The sequence below is a fragment of the Epinephelus fuscoguttatus genome, linkage group LG13 (assembly GCF_011397635.1).
Source record: "Epinephelus fuscoguttatus linkage group LG13, E.fuscoguttatus.final_Chr_v1".
Classification (NCBI taxonomy): Eukaryota; Metazoa; Chordata; class Actinopteri; order Perciformes; family Serranidae; genus Epinephelus; species Epinephelus fuscoguttatus.
Window position 1 is genome coordinate 19,725,229 of NC_064764.1, and position 18,248 is coordinate 19,743,476.

Consider the following 18,248-nt stretch of genomic DNA (forward strand, 5'->3'; position numbering starts at 1 on the left):
GCGTAAAATAGCTACGTATTGCACACACGAGCAGTTTTGAGGAACTGGCAGTTTACATGATTTTCCTGTTTTGCTAGATTTCTTTTTTTGCCAGTATTTCAGGAGGAAATTCACAAGCTAAGTATTTTAAAATACAATACAAAGAGAACAGTTGAGTCAATTTACATCAACTCCATCTTATATGTGTTAATCAATATTTTTTAACCACAGGATATCTATTGTGTTTCCATTGCTGATACTATGATACTTTAATTTAATAGGATAGTTCATGACTGAAATCTATCCACCTCCTTTGTATCAGGTTGAAGGAATTATTGTATATTTCAAAACACAGACAGATAAAACTTGTCTGGATTGATCAATCCGACTAGATGTTTTCTCTTAATAATATGGGTGAACAAACCCTTTTAACTACATCGTCAGACTACTCCAACAAGTCATTTATTTACCATGTAATGTACTGTACTATATGTCATGGATGAGGAAACACGTTAGGACTCCTGTGTGACCAGTAGGGGTAGATGTTGGACTTGGCAAGTGTTGCTTTACCACACGTTGAGTAGCAGTTAAAACACTGTACTTGGTGATAGTAACTTGTGTAGCTGCATTTACTCATGGATCACTCATCCTGATAAGTTTAATTATTATACGGAGTGCCAAAAAGAATCAACATTTAACACATATATACACTTTAAAGCTTTTTAAGACCTTTTCAAAATCATTTTAAACAAAAATTAAGACAGATTTGTGGACAAATTATACTTTTTTTGTGCAAGCTTTGCAGATAAATATAAAGGTAACTAGAATATATGAAACATCCAGAAGAGCTTAACTCATTTAGATGCAAAGAAATCATGAAGAATAAGTGAAATAAGTCAAATGTTTGTTGCAATTAAGACCTTTTCAATTCATATTTTAAGACTATTGCATGAGTTTTAAGGCCTAATATTAATAAAAAATGAGTTTAGGACCTGCAGAGACCTTAACACACATATCTATTTCTTCAGACTTGAGCCTGGTTGCCTTACTGATACACAGCAGCATTCAAAAGACAGATGTAGGGAATATTAGCCTGATAATCAGACAGAATTCCCATTTTGTTTGACATCATTATTTGAATTACTGAAAAAAAAACAACTAAGATGTAGGCAAAGATTCAAAGGACTGGAAGCAGGCGAAGGGAGTGTGTGGCTCTCTTTTCCTAGGAGTTATTAGATAGCTGGAACTTTACTAATGCATTTAGCCATATTCATTCAAGGGATGTACTTAAATCAGACCAGTCAATGTTATTATAGTTTACAGGACGTAATGGGATTGTTTCTGGGTAATTTCATAAGTATGAATTTATGATATTAACTGGTAGCTTTGATATAATTTGACTGTTTTTATAGTTTTTAAAAGGAAAGCATTTTAGACTTGATATAAGCTCATGTCGTCAGCATGCATTCGCTGATGTGATAGTGTAATTGTTGCTCTCCAGAGAAACTGCGGAAAAGACACACACTTGCAGCTTTTATTGTCAAAACCGAGAAACTTAATTTCTGTAGAAACCAGCACATAGCAATGTGATAGTATGAAGGCTTTAATGCATCCTTCCGAAGTATTATAACAACCTTGCAACAGCAAAACAAAGTAATGTAGAATTGCTGTAAGGAAGGACATGAGTCACAGTGGAAAAAAAAAAAAATCAATTTCCTTTTAATCTGTTCAAAGATGGACTTTCACTCGATTTGTATACAAAAAAAAAAAAAAAATACATTAATAAAAACATTAATATATTTTTTGCGGCAGATGTTGCCAATACATTTAAAATTAAAAACATGAGGGGACAGCTTGAGTCACGTCAAATGACACTGCTTCAAAACTGATCTCAGTATACATTTACTGGTCATGTACGTTAGCAAACAAGAAGTGTGATGATCACCTTAAGAAAGAAGACCTATACTGAAATCAATCATTCCACTCAGAAACATTTCCTGTCCGTGTGTGGGAGGTGGAGGGGCTTGACGGCAACACTCAGTAGCGACCTGCAGGGGGGGAAGAAAAAAAAAAACAAAAAAAAAAACACAACGGTATCATTAGACACATTAAAACCTGTTAAATACTTCAATGACAGACTGGATAATTTATGAGAAGCACTCACGGGGAGAATAAGACCGTGATCTGGATCGAGACCTGTAGGCCCCTCTGTAGTATGGGGACGGGGATCGTCTTCTGAAAACAGGCAAATTAAAAACACACTGTCATACTGTCCTTTTTCAGAGGGTTTCACATGTAAAAATACAAGTTGGTGATAAAAGTCCCATTTTGAGTCTGTGGGACTTCTGCTAAAAGATGATGATAGTCACCTGTATGATCTGTAATGGTCCCTGTCGTCATAGCGATCGTAGCCGCCTCTGTCGTATCCACGGTCATATCCGCGATCATACCCACGGTCATAGTCACGTGAGCTGCGTCGAGGACCACTGGGACCTCCACCTCCACCACTACACAAAGGACAAAACATAGATGAGGCTTTTGTTTCATATTTAGCTCAACTTACAGCGGTTTCATTTTTACGATTCTGTTTCAAGTTTGAAAGACAGGTATCCAATATGTCACATTATATTCAGTTTATTTTACTGTTACAGTAAGAAGGCTCCACTTATAAAGTCATCTTTTAAGTCTGCTGTTAATACTCTCTCTGGGTTGTACTCATCCACACATGTGGCTTTAGCAAGCATATGGTCAGGCCACGGGACACTCTGCGAGCCCAACTTAACAGGTAAAAAAATTTAAAAAAATTAATTGTAATGTAAAACATCAGGAATTACATTTCATTTTTATAAAAACAGAACCTTCCCTTGCTGAAGTCACAGGATTGGTCATTATTTTTAAGAGGAAACAACATGCCTTATATTCAACCTGGTGTTAATTTTCTATGAGTAGACTCATTTCCAGCTGAAATTGCATGTCTGATCTAATCTGTTATTATTATCTGACTGAGCTCTAAATCTGGTACAGTATCAACAAACAAACAATACATCGCTCTATCTACTTCAGTTAAAGCAGATAAAAGTAAACAGAGCATAATCGATTCACTACTGATGAACGTGGCCCAGCAATATCCACCTTCCCATTATTCTGCGTTGTCACTTTCATCTTTTTAGAACTAAATCTAACAAATCCAAACAAACAATCAGTATGTTTCGGATGCCTTACTATGTTGGCCGGCCCATGTAGATTCCAGGTGTTGGGGTGTGAGGTCTTTTTGTGATGGAGAAGTCCACCCTGATCCTACGACCATCCAGCTCCATGCCATTGGCTCGTTCCTTTGCCTAAGATGAACAAACAAAAATGATCTTTAGACCCACAAAATTCCACAAATATGTTTGACAGGTGCCTTTGCTGTCTCATCTTCTTTCACCTCTTTAGCGTCATCGGTGTTCTCGAAGTAAACAAAAGCAAAGCCCCTGGAACGCCTCGACTGCTGGTCGTACACAATAGAGACATCTGCCAGGGGGCCGTATTTAGAGAAGACTTCCCTCAGATCCCTCTCTGTGGTGTACAAGCTCAGGCCAAACACTCCCACACAACCGTTCGGGTCTGGATTAGCCTGTAAAATTAAAAAATATTCAGGTTTTGAAGAGTCCATACTCATTCAAGAAGGTGTTTTTTATAGCAGAGTTTCTCGAATATTAAATTATGAATTAATTTATAGAAATGTTTAGGATCTAGGATGAATATTTTCAGATATTACGCAGGAAGAACACAAATTCAACTTTTAAAATATGTCAAACCTCTTGTACCCACAAGGGCCATAGAGTACTTACACGGTTGCCGATATGCCTGCGGCGGTTAGACATCGGTGAGCGGCTATGGCTCCTGCGGCGGCGCTCTCCACTGTAGGACCTGCTGTGAGATCGGCGACGATAGGACCTAGAGCGGGAGCGAGATCGGCTATAGTGTCTACGGGAGCCACGATGGGAGTGGGACCTGTAAAGACAAAAACACTCAAACATTCATAATGGCCCCATGGTTATTCACATTTCTCAATTCCTCTAAAACTGCGTCAAAAGGAACACACATCTATATCCAATTTCTCAACTAGCAAGGGGAAAGTATTAGTAATTGTCACTCACCCAGATTTTGACCTGGATCGGGACCGAGATTTAGAGCGGGAGTGGCGGGAGCCCTCTTTAGAACGAGCAGGCGACCGAGCTGGGGAGCGGCTTGCCGACTTCCCAGAGCCCCGAGGACTGACACTCCTGGATCTAGAGCGAGACTCCTGAACGAACCACACACACCAACACAACTCTTGTCAGCACCAGTGTGAGGACAAACTGAGACATATGCCTAAACAATTATATGTGGTAATTAAGACTATCCTGTGAAAATACAGGAAAGAACAGAATTTAGGATTGTGGGTTAGAAATGCAAGTTAATGCTATTTCTGTAGCCATGGATAATTAATATCAATAAGATTACATTAATCAATATTAAACTGTCAGCATGATGAATAACAGAAATTTGTCAGTTGTGTAAAAATTGTAATGATTTAAACTGTTGTATTCAATAACAAGAACATGCACGCATTTGACAAACAGACCAGAAAATTACTTAGCGCGGTGGCCTTATCCAGATTACTTCCTTAACTTCATTTCTGTAACTTCATTACTTCACATTATTCTTCTTTCTTCAATTGTTTTACTTCTTCTTACTTCCCCCATCTCACACACTGCCCATACTTCTTCCCTCCTGTTTTAGCATGCATTCAACAATTCAGCTTCACACATCTGAGCTTCATATTATTGAAAATAAAGTGGACTTCTTCCGCATTTTCTTCGTCCAACCTTAACCTTTATGAAAAAGAAAAGGATGAAGAATATATAACTGCAATTAAAACTGCACCCTCATTCAAATTTTAATGTGTTATTGTAATCTTATAACATGCATGGGAATGTTTAAGACCACATAATACAAATCTTAAATGTTAATTTCTACAAATATTTCACTTTCAGTGCTTCTATGTACACTGTTATGCCCTATCAGCCACTTTCAGTAGGGTGTACGAAGCATCTTGGTTGAATCAGACACAGACAGGAAAGCAGAACAAACAATAAGGTCCTATACATATACACAATCACAAGATGGTACAGAATATGAAATGATTTATTCTCATTTTTACATTTCCATTTTTAACAATAAATGTATGGTGTTTCATGTTGAATAGATCCTGCTCACATAATTTGTCAAGTGGCTGTTAAGGCATCCAGGTGTGTATGAAAGCACTGAATGTGAATAATAGCTATGATTACACCCCACCAACAGTACCTTCATTTAAAATAAGCCAATGACCTCAAGATGCTTCTGCTACTCATTTGTATTGACTTGCATTATTGTGTGTGTGTGTGTGTGTGTATATATATATATATATATATATATATATAAATAATAAGAGCAAAGACAAATGTCTCTTAAGGGAAACTGCTTAAACAAAGGGGCGCACACACACTCATTGTGGCCTTGTATTAACTATTTATTTACAATGGGAAAAAAAATCAGGGGAGTACGACAGGTAACATGCAACTGCAACGGGAACGGGAAATACGAGGGTTCAATGTGCGAGTTAATGCAAATGAATAAGAAGACATCTTGAGGCGGTTCGTTGGGTAAACTATTTTACACCATTATGTCGCTTGATTGACACAAAGTTATCGCGCCCAAAATGAGACAAACCACAATTACAGTTTCGGATTAATGTTTGCAATTGTAGGATCACAAATGATCATCTCATGTAGAACTAGAGCAAAGTTAAACTAACGTGAACATCAAACCACACTCCTTACAATTTCTGCACACAGGCCGTCTGTTGGATTAGCTCACGTTACAGTCAAAGCATTCAACTCATATGGCTGCTTACAGCGCCATTTGCAACCGTAACGTTAGCTAAGTGTGTGCCTCCGAATGATTAAGATTAAACGATAAACACGCGAAACCTCAGTTTGATCATTCAGGGGTTTGGTATTCAATAACCTTGATGGTTGGCTAAATTTTGCATCAATATTGCAGTATGTGGCCTAGCTAACATTGATCAGCTAGCGTTAGCGAGCTAGCTAGCTTAGCAAACGGTTATAACAGACGCCATGATGTGCTGTAACATTACATTGCCGGGAGCACATTTTGATCACATAACTGTTGGTATAAGCAAATTAATATCAAATTGGACATAGATATATCTTCTGAAATCATTTAAAAATGCAGTTATGGATGTCTCACTAGAGAGTTAAGCTAGCTAGCTATCGTTAGCCGACACAATGTGAAGACGTTACCATTTCCGCTCCACACAACCAAGACACTTACACATAAAAGTTAGCTCAATTACAATATTACAAAGCTTTCACAAAGCTTATACGTACCCGGTCGCCGTAACCTTTGCCGCTATCGCTCATTTTTAGTGCCACTGAATATATTACAATGACAAATGTTATGCCGCGGTGCTAGCTAGCTAGCTAGCTGCATTCGATAGTACGTGTATGTATGAGAGGTGGTGAACGTGAGTGCTGCTGCAGCGACTATAAACCCCCTCCCCCCTGCGCAGCATGCCTGGGATAGACAGATGCCATGAGGCCAACTCTTTCTTTAAAAATAAACTCTTATAACTTCTTTAACGAATTGGTACTTTCAAGAGTTACTTAGGTATGTATGCACCGTCTCAATCTATAGCCCAGTAACAGTTCACAGCCCACTACTGCGAAATACCATGTTTTGGCAAGTGATCAACTGATCAAGTTAGGGACTGTTCGTTACTGATGAAGGGGGAGGGGGTGGTGCAAAAAAGGGTAGACATCAAATATTTTTTTAAGCACTGGGGCGACGCTTTTTGGTCATATGGAAGGGCATACAAATTTAAATGGTTATATTTTGTATTTATCTATAGCTGATTTTTAACGAAAACATGCCTTACAAACCCCCAAAATTGCCAAAATTACACCATTTATCCACAAACTGTACAAATAGAAGTTACCATTGAGACCGATAATTCATGTGCACATTATGTACAACAAACACTTCTGTCAGAAAAAACCCTAACAAAACTGAGCCTGAAATTGTGATAGTTCATTAAAATCACTTTCTCCTACATCTTATTTAAAATGTGGCCAAAAATAAACTGTTTGCACCATTTGAGGCTTTTAACGCCAGGATTTCGTTGTCAACTTTTGACTTGCAAACAACAAAGGGTAAGTTTTAAAAATCTAAATAATTTGTGGTGGAGGGAGGGTCATGCATTTTTCCACCAGTCAGTCACTCAGGGAGGCTCGAGAAAAAAAATATTTGTAGCTTTGGGGAGGGTCAAAAAAAGAAAAAACCTGAATTAAAACTGTCCCCAGATAATAAATGCAATTATCATGTTGTGTAAAATATTTTTATTTAAAGCTCAATCAAGATAAAATTTTTAATTCAAGTTTTTCTTAAAATGGAAACTTAACTTATGGAAAAGATATTGCTACAAACCACTGCAAAGTAGCACAATATTAATATAAAAATGGGAGAAAATTTGCTCTAGTGAAAAGTTGAACTTACCTTTTTTTTTTTTTTTTACTAGTACAAATAACTTAATCATTTGAATTACTGATTTGATCCTACTAACTTTTATATTTCTTTTCTTTTATCAACCTTGGTCTGTGTAAGCCTAACTTTTGTTTTGTTTGTTTTTGTTTCTCTTTTTGAAATCATATTATCATGTCATGTTGTGATCTACGCTTTTGTATATTATTATTTGCCTGTAATTAAAAATACAAAACAAAATCAAGTACAAGCCACATCCCAGCCACCTCCTCCACTAACAAGTAAAGAACAGTCCCTTATCTAAATCTTTTATCTTGAGGGATTTATAGAAAGCATCTGACAACATAGTCTTTTAAATTACAATACAAAGTGCCTGACTAATATTAGGCCATGTGTAAACAACCATATTGAGTACTGCTAAGTCTTTTTGGATACAGAGAACCTAGGGGCATGTTATTTTGTAACCATTGAGACATCAAATTTGTCAAAGCCATTTATCAAGGAGTATACAGAAATCAGTGCAAATAGATAGTGATTTTTTTATGGATTTTTCATAAAATTCATAGAAATAATTATCAATAATAACAAATAATTACTTCATATGAGATGCTTGCAATTTTATGCTTTCACATGGGAGCAAATGAGACCATGTTTTAGAGGCTAAACTAGATTTTCACACACACTGTCGGCACTAGGAATTCATGCTATTAACACCATACCACAGGGCTGTTCCTGCTACCTATTCCTCACCTATTTACTGTATTTCTTTGCTTTTCTTCTTTTTCCTCCTCTGCTGCAGCTCTATTTAGGCAGTGAAGAGCAGAAAATGACACCTGGTATCCTGTGGATAAGGTGAGGGTAATATGAGGTTGTTCATTCCAGTGTAAGAGCCCTCAGCTCTACTGTAAGTGACTGTAAGGAGGCAGGGAAGCACCTTAATAAACCAGTGGTGGAAATAAACTTTGTGTTTGTTTGATTTAATTTGTCTAATTTCAAATCCCTGACACTTAGCAGGTTTAGTGCAGTGGAAGGGTAAAGAATTTTTTTTTCTTTAGTAAAACCCTGATTCATTCCACATGGGATCTGTCATTATCACAGAGATCTGAACAGAAAAAGGACAAACCTGTCAGACTGAAATTCATTAATACTGTATATCTTCCACCTGAAACCAATAATAGAGAGCCCATGGACCACAATGCAAAACTTTTGTAGGACAGGTGTAGGACAAAAGTTGTATAAAATAGACTATTACTCCATTACTGTTGCTTTTTCTTTATTTAAAGTGAGCAGAAGCTGAGAAAGAGGCAGGAAATGGAAGAAGCTGATTCAGATATTTGAATTGGCAGCAGCAGGCACATCAAAACTGTCACAGCACTGATTTTAGCTACATTAGAGAAAAGCAGCTTTTAATTCTTACTACTTATTTCGCCTTATTTTTATCCTAGATTAGTAGACTGAGCCAACTGCAGACAATCTTAGTACAGGCTAGAATTTGTGATAATTGATTTAAAATACTAACATAGAAAATAAAATTGCCATACAATAATGCTGCCCATTTTATCTACTTAACACCAGAGTTACAATGAACCATTTCCACATCTGACAACAGGCTATGACAGAATAACAGAATATAACACCCTGGATCCAGTTACTCATTGGCACCTGCATTGGGACGTACAGAGAAGTTGTTATCAGTCATTTTGAATGAAACAAATATTTTTTCAGATAGTATATGTGTAACATCACATACCACAGTTGTATAGGACATTTATTTTATGAAGATCTAGATTACTGGGTCCATCTCGCTGGCCAATGGGAATGTAAGGATCTGGTTTGGGGATTATTGTCGGTCCACCGTCTTCAGAGAAGGCATATCTGGATTAAAAGATACATAAAGTATATGTTATTGTGACGCCCAGTAAACACGCAAAACCATTAATTATGTTGCTTCAAAGAGCAGCTCACCTTCCATAATGCATGACAGAGCTGTAGTCATATGGACTATTGAGGTTGTTTGTCACCTGCTTCCTGAAGTTATGGAGATGATCTGTCAAAACACAAACTCATATGGTGAGAAACTTTGAATGCAAACTTTGTGAATGCAGTTACATAATGTTAGATGATTTGTTTCAACCTGGCATGATGTTCTTCCATACGATCGATACATAGTGGTCTCGGTCCGAGCGAGACTGCTCATGCACAAAGCCGAGGGCGTGCATGAACTCGTGAGCAGCCACTCCTGACCACATGCACCCTGGAGTCTGCAGTGACAGGGTCTGGCTTCCTCCAGTCTGCCCCAAGAATGACCAGCAGCTTGGTGGTACCGAACAGGATACAGCATGTGTCATCATCACCACGAAAGCATCATATACACAGTAAATTTCAGGACGTGTAAAAGCCACATGTAGCAGTCACACTCACCCATATCTAGGCTGAATATCAAGGAAGCTGATTTCATGGGTGCGTGGAACAAATTTAATACATGTTCCAGAGGCAATGTCTTGCATCCCAGTTTCTATGGTGATTCTGTCCATGTCGTCTACCTCAGGAAAAAACAAAATTTGAGTTAAACATAAAGTACTCCCACCTCCATTGCGACACCTCTTTAAATCTGCAGATTCATACCATATAGTGGAGAGAGCATGTAGGGAACATAAACGAATCCATCAACTGATTTAGGCCACAGACATGCGTTGCCAGGGCAGGTTATGGCACTCCGTATGTATGAGCTGGCAATATCTCCCTCTCTGAATAACAGTCCTCGAGGGGCTCGCAACCCTGATGAGAAAAACAACATTAATTAGTCAAGGGTATACATAAAACAACTTAAATCAGCCCAGGCTGATGATAATTTACAGTACTTACTGCTATTGACTGCCAGGATTTGATCCATTGCATTCATTTCATCACGCTCGAAAATTTCTTCTGAACACAAAAGCAAAGACAGATCTTAAAGTCTTCCTCCATTTTTCACATTTGTTATATACATTCATGACAAAGTGCATGAAACACTAACTTTTTTTCACACCTGAGTATTTCCTTTTCAACCTCACTTTCCCCTCATGCACTCCAGTAGAATTCTGCAACACAAAGGTGCATTTTAATATAGTTTGGCTGCAAAGCAAAACTAAAAGGGACTGTTGCTCTGAAGTATTGTCTCTTGGTACTGACCTTAAGAGGAAGAGTGTATGCCTGGGCCAGCAAGCCAATCAAGACACCCAGAAGAATGATGGTAGAATGCATTGTTGTATGTCAGACTGGTGCACCAGTTTCAGCCCACAGTCCTCCAATGCGAGAGCTAAATGAACTCCTCACCTCCACTGAATCTATATACCCACTTCTCCTCCTGTGCTCCGTACTGATTGGGTACATTTTATGATGAAGCATGATTAAAGACCCCTCATCATCCGGCGTGTGTAATTTGCTCAAGTCCGCTGCTGATCCGTAACAGGTGGTCCCGATGCTGACCTTCACTTGTGCCCAGTGTTTAGCGCATGTAAGATTCAGCACTTTCAGAAATGAAGAGACTTAAGGGTGTTTTGCTGTTGGATGTGCTACAACTCAGCATCACGTGAATAACTGTCTACCCAGTCCGACAGACCGACAATTTGTGTCTGACTGTACTGGCAAGTGGTGATTTTGTGATAAACTATCAGTTGATAGCTGTCTTGACAACAATCATTTTGTCACATAAGTAAATATATAAAAACACACCCTTATCCTTCTCCAAATATTATTTTTATTTTTTTTTATCAAGGGGCCAATTTGAAGGGCAATGACTGGGGAAAGAATCCCATCTGTTAGCAGTTTATGAAATCTTGCCTGCGTTATTGAGTTAAGGGTGCATCGCTTCAAATATAGATACATTCATGTCATGTATGTGTTTTCTTCCTGTGATTAAAACATACACCTATTCCTCCTTTATTTCTCGTTCAATGTGATCACATGACCCATGCTTTAATTCTTCAAAAACGTTTATTTTACGGCAGCATTGTGCATGCAAGCGTACATGTTAGAAGAATTACATTTCCTTTACATTCAAGTCATCTATTCTGATTCATGTATTCTGTATATATTGAGTGGTTAAGGACTACATCTCTACGACACCTCTGCTCAGTAACTTAACCTTAACATCAGCGACATCTTGCTCAAACACACGACTGCATGCACACAGAGGTAATGCTGATAAAAAGCTTGAATCAATCTTTATTGAAGTTCTTTCTATGATTTAACATCCGTATGTTATTTTGCCACTCAGCAACTCCAGTTCAGTTTGGTTAGTAATCATCCTTGCCACCTGCAGAGAGACGGAAAAAGTGACATGTATCATAAGATGGTGTTACCTGACCGTTCTGCAATATGGTTATTAGCTGTGAAATAATAACTGGAGGGTGGTTCAGGGTGATTGGCACGAACCGCATTTATAAAGCTTGTTGATTTTCATCTTGTCGATGTGGCTGAGAGTCGACGCCTGGCCCAGCTTTATGTCCTTGCTGTTCTGGGTGTTCCTGGGAATGATGGTTGGCTCCCCATCCTGAGAGTAGGCATACCTAAACAAATATGTATTACATTATAATACATAAACCATGCTACATATATTGAGTGATCCACATTAAATTTATACTACATTACGTACATCCCAAAGTGCATGATTGAGCCGTAGTCATATGGTAGCTCCAGATTGTCGGTCTTGAATTTCTCAAAGTTCCTCAACCGATCTGTTGGAAATTGGAAAATATTTTACACTTAAAATTTGTGAGTGATTATTTTTGTTCTTTTGTAAGCAATATAAAGCCTTTTATATATCTGTTTTTAAAGTTGGTATAAAAATACATTCAATTCTAAATATTCTTTAATTTACTGTTTGTAGAGATCTCACTCCCCAGTGCCACCCCCCCTCCCGCCCCTTTGAAATTACCCCTCCAAATGTTTGGCCACATGATGGTGACATAGTTGTCCCGGTCAAAGCGAGACTGCTCGTGCACAAAGCCCAGGGAATGCATGAACTCATGGGCGATCACTCCAGTCTGGATGCAGCCAGGGCTCTGAAGAGACACGGTCTGTCTTCCACCACGCGCACCAAGGTAGGACCAACACCTACATGAATACACACGCACAGAGACACAGCACATGTCATTAAAACTACAAGTTGAGAGTTAAGTGCTGTAAAGTAGAGCAGAAAACTAAATTATACTGGAAGGATAATCTATTTAAATTCTACTAATACTTTGCATTTAACATCTTTTACACACAGAGAAATGTTTTGCCAAAGGAGTAACATTTTTAAAACAAAGACTACAGGGATCAAACTGTCCAAGCGAAGGCTCTCACCCAGATTTTGGCTGGATGTCGATGTAGTCACGCTGGTGAGTCCGAGGAACAAAGCGCACACAGGTACCTTTCTCTATATTCTCCATCCCTTTCTTTATCAGCTTTGTCTCCGATTCAGCTGTTCATTTGTTTAGACGGAGTAGACGGGGAACAGACAATTCATAAATCATCAAAATCTCAAAATGTATCAAACTGTAATGTATTGCATTTATTTAAACTCAGAAAAATAAAATAACATACTGTATTCAGATGAGAGCTTGTATGCAATGTAGACATGTCCATCCACTGACTTAGCCCAGAGGCAGCTGCGAGCGAAGCAGACTTTGGAGCGTCTTCCAGCAGACACAGCAATGTCTCCCTCTCTGAGGCTGGTGGTGCCGTCTATGATTCGAGAAGCTGAGACAGAAATCAGTGAAAATGAAATCATTCTAGACACGTCAACAGGAGCTCATTTGTTATAGTAGATTGTGTGAACTGCTGAAGAATTAAAGTAAACTGTGTGCAACTTACCATGGAACTCATTCGCTTTGATGATTTCATCCATAGCTGTCCGGTCATGCTCCTCACGTTCTTAAAAAGAAGAGTTTTTAGTCAGCATGTGTTTTTACTGCTGTTACACATTTAAATCAAATAAAAATTGCATTTACCTTTGTAGCCAATGGGTCCCCATTTTGGGCTGAACAAAAATTTCTGCAAAAAAGACAGACAAAGTTGCAATTCTGTTGTTGTTCTTGTTTAAGTGGCAGCTCCACTCCAATCCAATGCATACATACCTGAGCGTGCACGGCCGAGAGACAGGTGAAAACCAGGCACAAGAGGATAATCCGCTCCATCTTTGCCAGTCTGATACGTCTTCAGTGTTGCTATTTTACCTGCACAAACACCAAGCTTTATAGGTGTTCCCAATCACTGTCCAGAGATAATACCCATGATCATCTCAGGTAAATTACTAGGTTACTGTTATTTGTTTGTGAGCGAGTTTAATCCCCAAATTAGTTTGATTCTTTCATAAACAACAACTCCAACAGTAGGATAATGTGAGGTCTCACTGTGGGTAATAACAGCTCCACTTCAATGACTAGCTTTAAATTAAATGGTTTAATGTTTGGCACAGGTTCTTGGGCAATTTTAGGCTTTGGGTGTCTTATACATTTACCAGGAGTGCTGTTTTCTTTCTGCTGAAGGTAAGCTTACCAACTGTTGACACAAAATGCTACGTTGCTAATTTCAGATAATACGTAACTCTCGCAAAACCCATGTGTTAACAACATATTCTCATCCTCGTTAGGTTGTGAAAAGTGCAAAACACTACCGCCCGAACAGGGACTTGAACCCTGGACCCTCAGATTAAAAGTCTGATGCTCTACCGACTGAGCTATCCGGGCTCTGACACTGCACGCCGGAAATGCGTTATATAAAGCGACGGAAACAGCACAGTTTACGAGAGTACGAATCCTAGTAGAGTGGGTCAACAACCGCTAAAAGAGGAAACACTGTTACCTACAACGTGACAACATGACCGCATCTGGGAAAAGGTGCCTGTCACATAAGCAATATTCTGCGGTAGGTTGACGCTGACATAAGTTAACTGTTAGCTAGCTACTTAGCCTAACTTTGCTAATGTTAGCTAAATGTGCAAAGTTTGATATCAGTGGCTAACTTACAGCGTTACAAACTATCAAGCACATGGCATTAACGTACAGAAACTGCTATGGCAGCTTGCCAACATTACAAAGGGTTAGTAAGTAAACGTCACCTGTTTGTTGGAAAACTAGGGTAGGCATGTTAACGTTGTCACTCCCCCCTCGTTAATTTGCAGGAGCAGATCGAAAGGCTGCGGCTTGCCATCCAAGAAACCAGACGCCAACTGGCGGAGGTCAGGCTGAAGACACAGCGCGCCGAGGACGAGATCCTTGAGTGGTAAAGTTATTGTAGTCCATGTTTTTAACGTTGGTTTGGTTAACTTGAGTTAATTTCGATGCCTCCAGAATGTAAAAGGTAAAATTTAAAAAACGTTTTTTGTCTCTACTTGTGTCTTCCCCCATGCGGCGTTATTGCTGACGTCACTCGGCGGCTTCTTCTTCTTGGATGCGTTCAAAACAGCCCTGGCACAAACTTGACAGTTCCCAAATTTTCTACCATTTGGATATTCAGAGCACCACACTCTCAGAGCAGCAGAGCGCTGAAGTTAGCGAACGTGTGATCAGTTTGACTGTTTGTTAATTCATGTAGAAATAGAGCGTTCTGTTACTACGAACAACAGTGCTGTCATTGTAGTGAGCCTCAGACTGGATATATGAACGCACACCTCGTTTGGACCTTGGTTCTGCACGTGTGAATTCAAGTTTAGCATTACAAATTTTGTTTTCATCCATTTGTCAGGCGTAAAATTATTTCATAATGTGTTTAACTCATGGGCAGATTATGATACAGTGGGCCGCTGGGCACACACATGAGAGGCCCCACCACCTCTTCCGGTTGAAGGCGGGAATATCGCGCCATTATTTTGCCTCACCATTCTGTATATAGGGTATGATCACAGAATGGGGGCACCGAGTTGTCTTGATGCTGAACCAGGAACAGAGGTAGTAACAGCACAGAAACAACGTCTGTCTTGTGATGTTGTGTTTGTTGTTGTTTTGCGTGTCTTTATAGGTGTTTTGTAGTCATTTTATATGGTGTGTGTCTCTATAGCTCTTTTTACACAGAGGTCGCACGACAGGGCCGCCATAAAGTCCCTTCTTTATGCTGCATACTGCTAATACAACAGCATGGGTCTCTATCATGACATATAACATGTGTGTCAGCAGGGCTTTATGGACAACAACAATGGCATTAATATGGCAATGACAATTATTTGTCATCCCTGTTATATGGTGGTTGATCTCGTCCTCTGCTTGGAGGGTAAGGAGCTCCCGGAGCTCATTGTTTTACCTATTTGCAGACATTTCCAGCCACTGCTCTTCTTTTAGTTAGCTGCTAACTGCTATCATCTACTTTTTAAATCTCCTGCAGTGGGTCGCATGTATAACATGTTGTCAAAACACCACACCTGTGCTGCCCATGATCCTGTCCTGCTGGCTGTCACTTTTAAAAAGACATCATTTAGCACCTGTACTACCTCCGATGCTGGCTTCAAGGCGAGACAACTTTGTCCCCCCATTCCATGATTGTGCCTTTATAAACAGAACGGCAAGGCAGGTTTCTAGAAAACTACCATAATTCCTGTCATGGAGTCCCTTAACTCACTCAACTCACCCATAAAATCTTAATATAATCAGTCCTAACAACCGTTAACATCTGTGAGAGGAAGTGCTTTGCATGACAACTTGAAAATTATCCTATAATGTACAAGTGTACATTGAAACACTGTTCAAACAAAGTTAAGGAGGAGCCAGGCCTGTTACGCAACAGTTTTTAGCTTAACTTAAGGCTGGCCAAACAACACATTGCATATCATATCATACAGTATTGATTTTGTCAGTTCATTTTTGTCCTATGAGTCCTGTTCTCATTTGCAGTAAAAGAGAAAGTGAGCGACGATGGGATTTGATGAAAGACACAAGTGAATGTGCTGATGGATTGCAGCAACTGGGTTGTCTGCTACAAGAGGAGAGGCACCTCTCCGAACAGTTGAACGGTCAAGATTCTGCAGACAGGTAATGTGCTGTGCTATAAGCATAGACAGAGTCACCCCAACCCTGCATAAACCAAACTTGTTGCCCTAACCAGATTGATTTCACTGTGTATCTAAAAGTCAAGGAAACGACTTGCAGGAAAGGAGCAAGTGCCTCACAGAGAAAGCAACAAGCCTCACTGCTGAAATTCAGAAGGTGAAAGAGCATCTGGCCAAGGCAAAGGCTCGTAATGTAGCTGGTAAGGGGAGCTTGGGTGGCGTCTACGTACCGGTTAACTTGTATTTGAAAATCAGTAATTTGTAATTTGCTTTCTTTTATTTGCCACCAGCCCAAGCTTTGGTCCAGGCACCAACCAGCAAATCAAAGAGAAATCAACGGAAATTCGAGGGAATCTAAAATGTGTAGTCATTTCGTGGATTGCTGGCACATTTGTTTTTACCTAAATTGCATTTTATCATCTTAACTGTGTATATATCTTGCTGCACCTGATAATAAAGTGCTTGATTCAACCTTGTCCCAGAAGCACCTGTTTTTAATAGCCCAGAATAGACCTGAAGTACATTTTCTTTCTTGATAATATATAATTTCCATCCACCAATTCATCCAGTGTACTGACAGTTTACCTGAGTTCATTTGTCTGTATTTGTGCCCCACTTCATTTCTGAGGGGAATATTGCAGTTTTCTTTAAACCTAGGTATTCAAAGAAAAACATTTTTAATTCTCTTACAGCATTTCCATATTTTCTTGTTGCTTGAATGTTAATTAGGAGGCTGTTTTGGAGTTGTTTTGGGCAGAATATTGATTAAAGAAGAGCAAAATGTATACCCTCATGAATACACACTTCAGTAGTAGAACGTGTCAACGTTGAAGAAAACCTACATCCGGTTAGTTAAAATGTAAGTGAGTGGTGGTATTCAGCTGTTACAGTGGCTGGCAACCATATACAATCCATAAAACGATATTTGAAAGGAGGTTAAATACAGCAGAATGTTAATTTCAGTTTATCTAAAAAGATCATTTGGGACGCTGATACACCTAAGGCTGTATTCACAGACATTCTGGGAACACTCCCAGGTAGCTCTTATCTTAGCGTAAAAACCTTTGGATGTTGTAGCCTAGGAGTGATTATGGAAAGGTTTCAGAGCAACTCTGAGCAAGGAAGGAACATAAATTTTAACCTTAGTGAGGAGGTGTGGTTGACCCTGTTGCTAGGTATGATGCATTCTTTTAACAGATGTGATTGGTTGTCTCAGACACGCCCTTTTGTGAGCCTGCAAGGTGTGGACGCCCAGTGGAAATGAAATGGACTTTATCACAATATGAGACTGTAAAAGTGTTGTGATTGTTAGTGTCACTCTGCTGTTGGAGGGTTGAGACAGACCCAAGTCATGACTGCTGCACTGTTGCATTTTTCCAAATATCTTAGTGTTGTGATCATTTTATTTCTGCCGTTATGGCATTATTGCAGTGGGTGGGAATTGTGTGCCTTTCCCTAATGAGATCAACCACAAACATTGTCACTGCACAGTATGATCTGAAGCATTTCATTTACTCACTGTCATCCAGCGTTTCCACCATTTTCTTCTCTGCTGAAGAAACTCCTAATCCTCTTACTGTAAAAGTCCTTCTCCCTGCTCCTAACAGTTTCTCACCCTAGGCATTCTTTTAAGGTCTAAGATGCTCTGTGAATAACTTTTATCTCTACAAGGACCTAATCTTAACTTTAAGGG

General features: G+C 39.2%; 3 protein-coding genes and 1 non-coding gene across 4 annotated transcripts; all 4 read right to left on the reverse strand.

Moving 5' to 3' along the window:
* Positions 1 to 1,496: 1,496 nt before the first annotated feature.
* On the reverse strand, positions 1,497 to 6,558 carry tra2b (transformer 2 beta homolog). The gene is made up of 8 exons (XM_049595061.1): positions 6,399 to 6,558; positions 4,122 to 4,267; positions 3,813 to 3,975; positions 3,407 to 3,595; positions 3,202 to 3,317; positions 2,349 to 2,486; positions 2,144 to 2,214; positions 1,497 to 2,027 (listed from the first exon to the last, which is right to left on the reverse strand). Exons 1-8 carry the CDS (start codon positions 6,429 to 6,431, stop codon positions 2,017 to 2,019), a joined length of 867 nt encoding a protein of 288 aa, XP_049451018.1. The 5' UTR covers positions 6,432 to 6,558; the 3' UTR covers positions 1,497 to 2,016.
* A 2,316-nt stretch (positions 6,559 to 8,874) lies between these two features.
* On the reverse strand, positions 8,875 to 10,893 carry hce2l1 (high choriolytic enzyme 2-like 1). Its single transcript, XM_049595062.1, has 9 exons — positions 10,720 to 10,893; positions 10,577 to 10,628; positions 10,414 to 10,473; positions 10,174 to 10,326; positions 9,970 to 10,087; positions 9,683 to 9,861; positions 9,514 to 9,595; positions 9,299 to 9,423; positions 8,875 to 9,210 (listed from the first exon to the last, which is right to left on the reverse strand). The coding sequence occupies exons 1-9, from the start codon at positions 10,789 to 10,791 to the stop codon at positions 9,197 to 9,199; spliced, it is 855 nt and encodes a 284-aa protein (XP_049451019.1). The 5' UTR covers positions 10,792 to 10,893; the 3' UTR covers positions 8,875 to 9,196.
* Positions 10,894 to 11,504: 611 nt separating this feature from the next.
* On the reverse strand, positions 11,505 to 14,767 carry LOC125900177 (hatching enzyme 1.2). The gene is made up of 10 exons (XM_049595063.1): positions 14,636 to 14,767; positions 13,653 to 13,751; positions 13,527 to 13,569; positions 13,390 to 13,449; positions 13,120 to 13,275; positions 12,880 to 12,997; positions 12,467 to 12,645; positions 12,185 to 12,266; positions 11,965 to 12,098; positions 11,505 to 11,845 (listed from the first exon to the last, which is right to left on the reverse strand). The coding sequence occupies exons 2-10, from the start codon at positions 13,710 to 13,712 to the stop codon at positions 11,826 to 11,828; spliced, it is 852 nt and encodes a 283-aa protein (XP_049451020.1). The 5' UTR covers positions 13,713 to 13,751; positions 14,636 to 14,767; the 3' UTR covers positions 11,505 to 11,825.
* Positions 14,192 to 14,264, reverse strand: trnak-uuu (transfer RNA lysine (anticodon UUU)). Its single transcript has one exon. It is a non-coding gene; the product is annotated as a tRNA-Lys (tRNA).
* Positions 14,768 to 18,248: the final 3,481 nt, after the last annotated feature.

Coding starts and splice junctions, on each gene's coding strand:
- tra2b (XM_049595061.1), bottom strand. CDS start 6,431: ATGAGCGATAGCGGCAAAGGTTACGGCGACCGG. Junction 3,596..3,812: donor GCAGGCATATCGGCAACCGT/GTAAGTACTCTA, acceptor TTAATTTTACAG/GCTAATCCAGACCCGAACGG. Junction 2,487..3,201: donor TACATGGGCCGGCCAACATA/GTAAGGCATCCG, acceptor TCCTTTGTGTAG/TGGTGGAGGTGGAGGTCCCA.
- LOC125900177 (XM_049595063.1), bottom strand. CDS start 13,712: ATGGAGCGGATTATCCTCTTGTGCCTGGTTTTCACCTGTCTCTCGGCC. Junction 12,267..12,466: donor GTGGCCAAACATTTGGAGGG/GTAATTTCAAAG, acceptor AATTTCCAACAG/ATCGGTTGAGGAACTTTGAG. Junction 12,099..12,184: donor TCAATCATGCACTTTGGGAT/GTACGTAATGTA, acceptor ATATTTGTTTAG/GTATGCCTACTCTCAGGATG.
- hce2l1 (XM_049595062.1), bottom strand. CDS start 10,791: ATGCATTCTACCATCATTCTTCTGGGTGTCTTGATTGGCTTGCTGGCC. Junction 10,088..10,173: donor CATGCTCTCTCCACTATATG/GTATGAATCTGC, acceptor TTCCTGAGGTAG/ACGACATGGACAGAATCACC. Junction 9,424..9,513: donor TCTGTCATGCATTATGGAAG/GTGAGCTGCTCT, acceptor CTTTTAATCCAG/ATATGCCTTCTCTGAAGACG.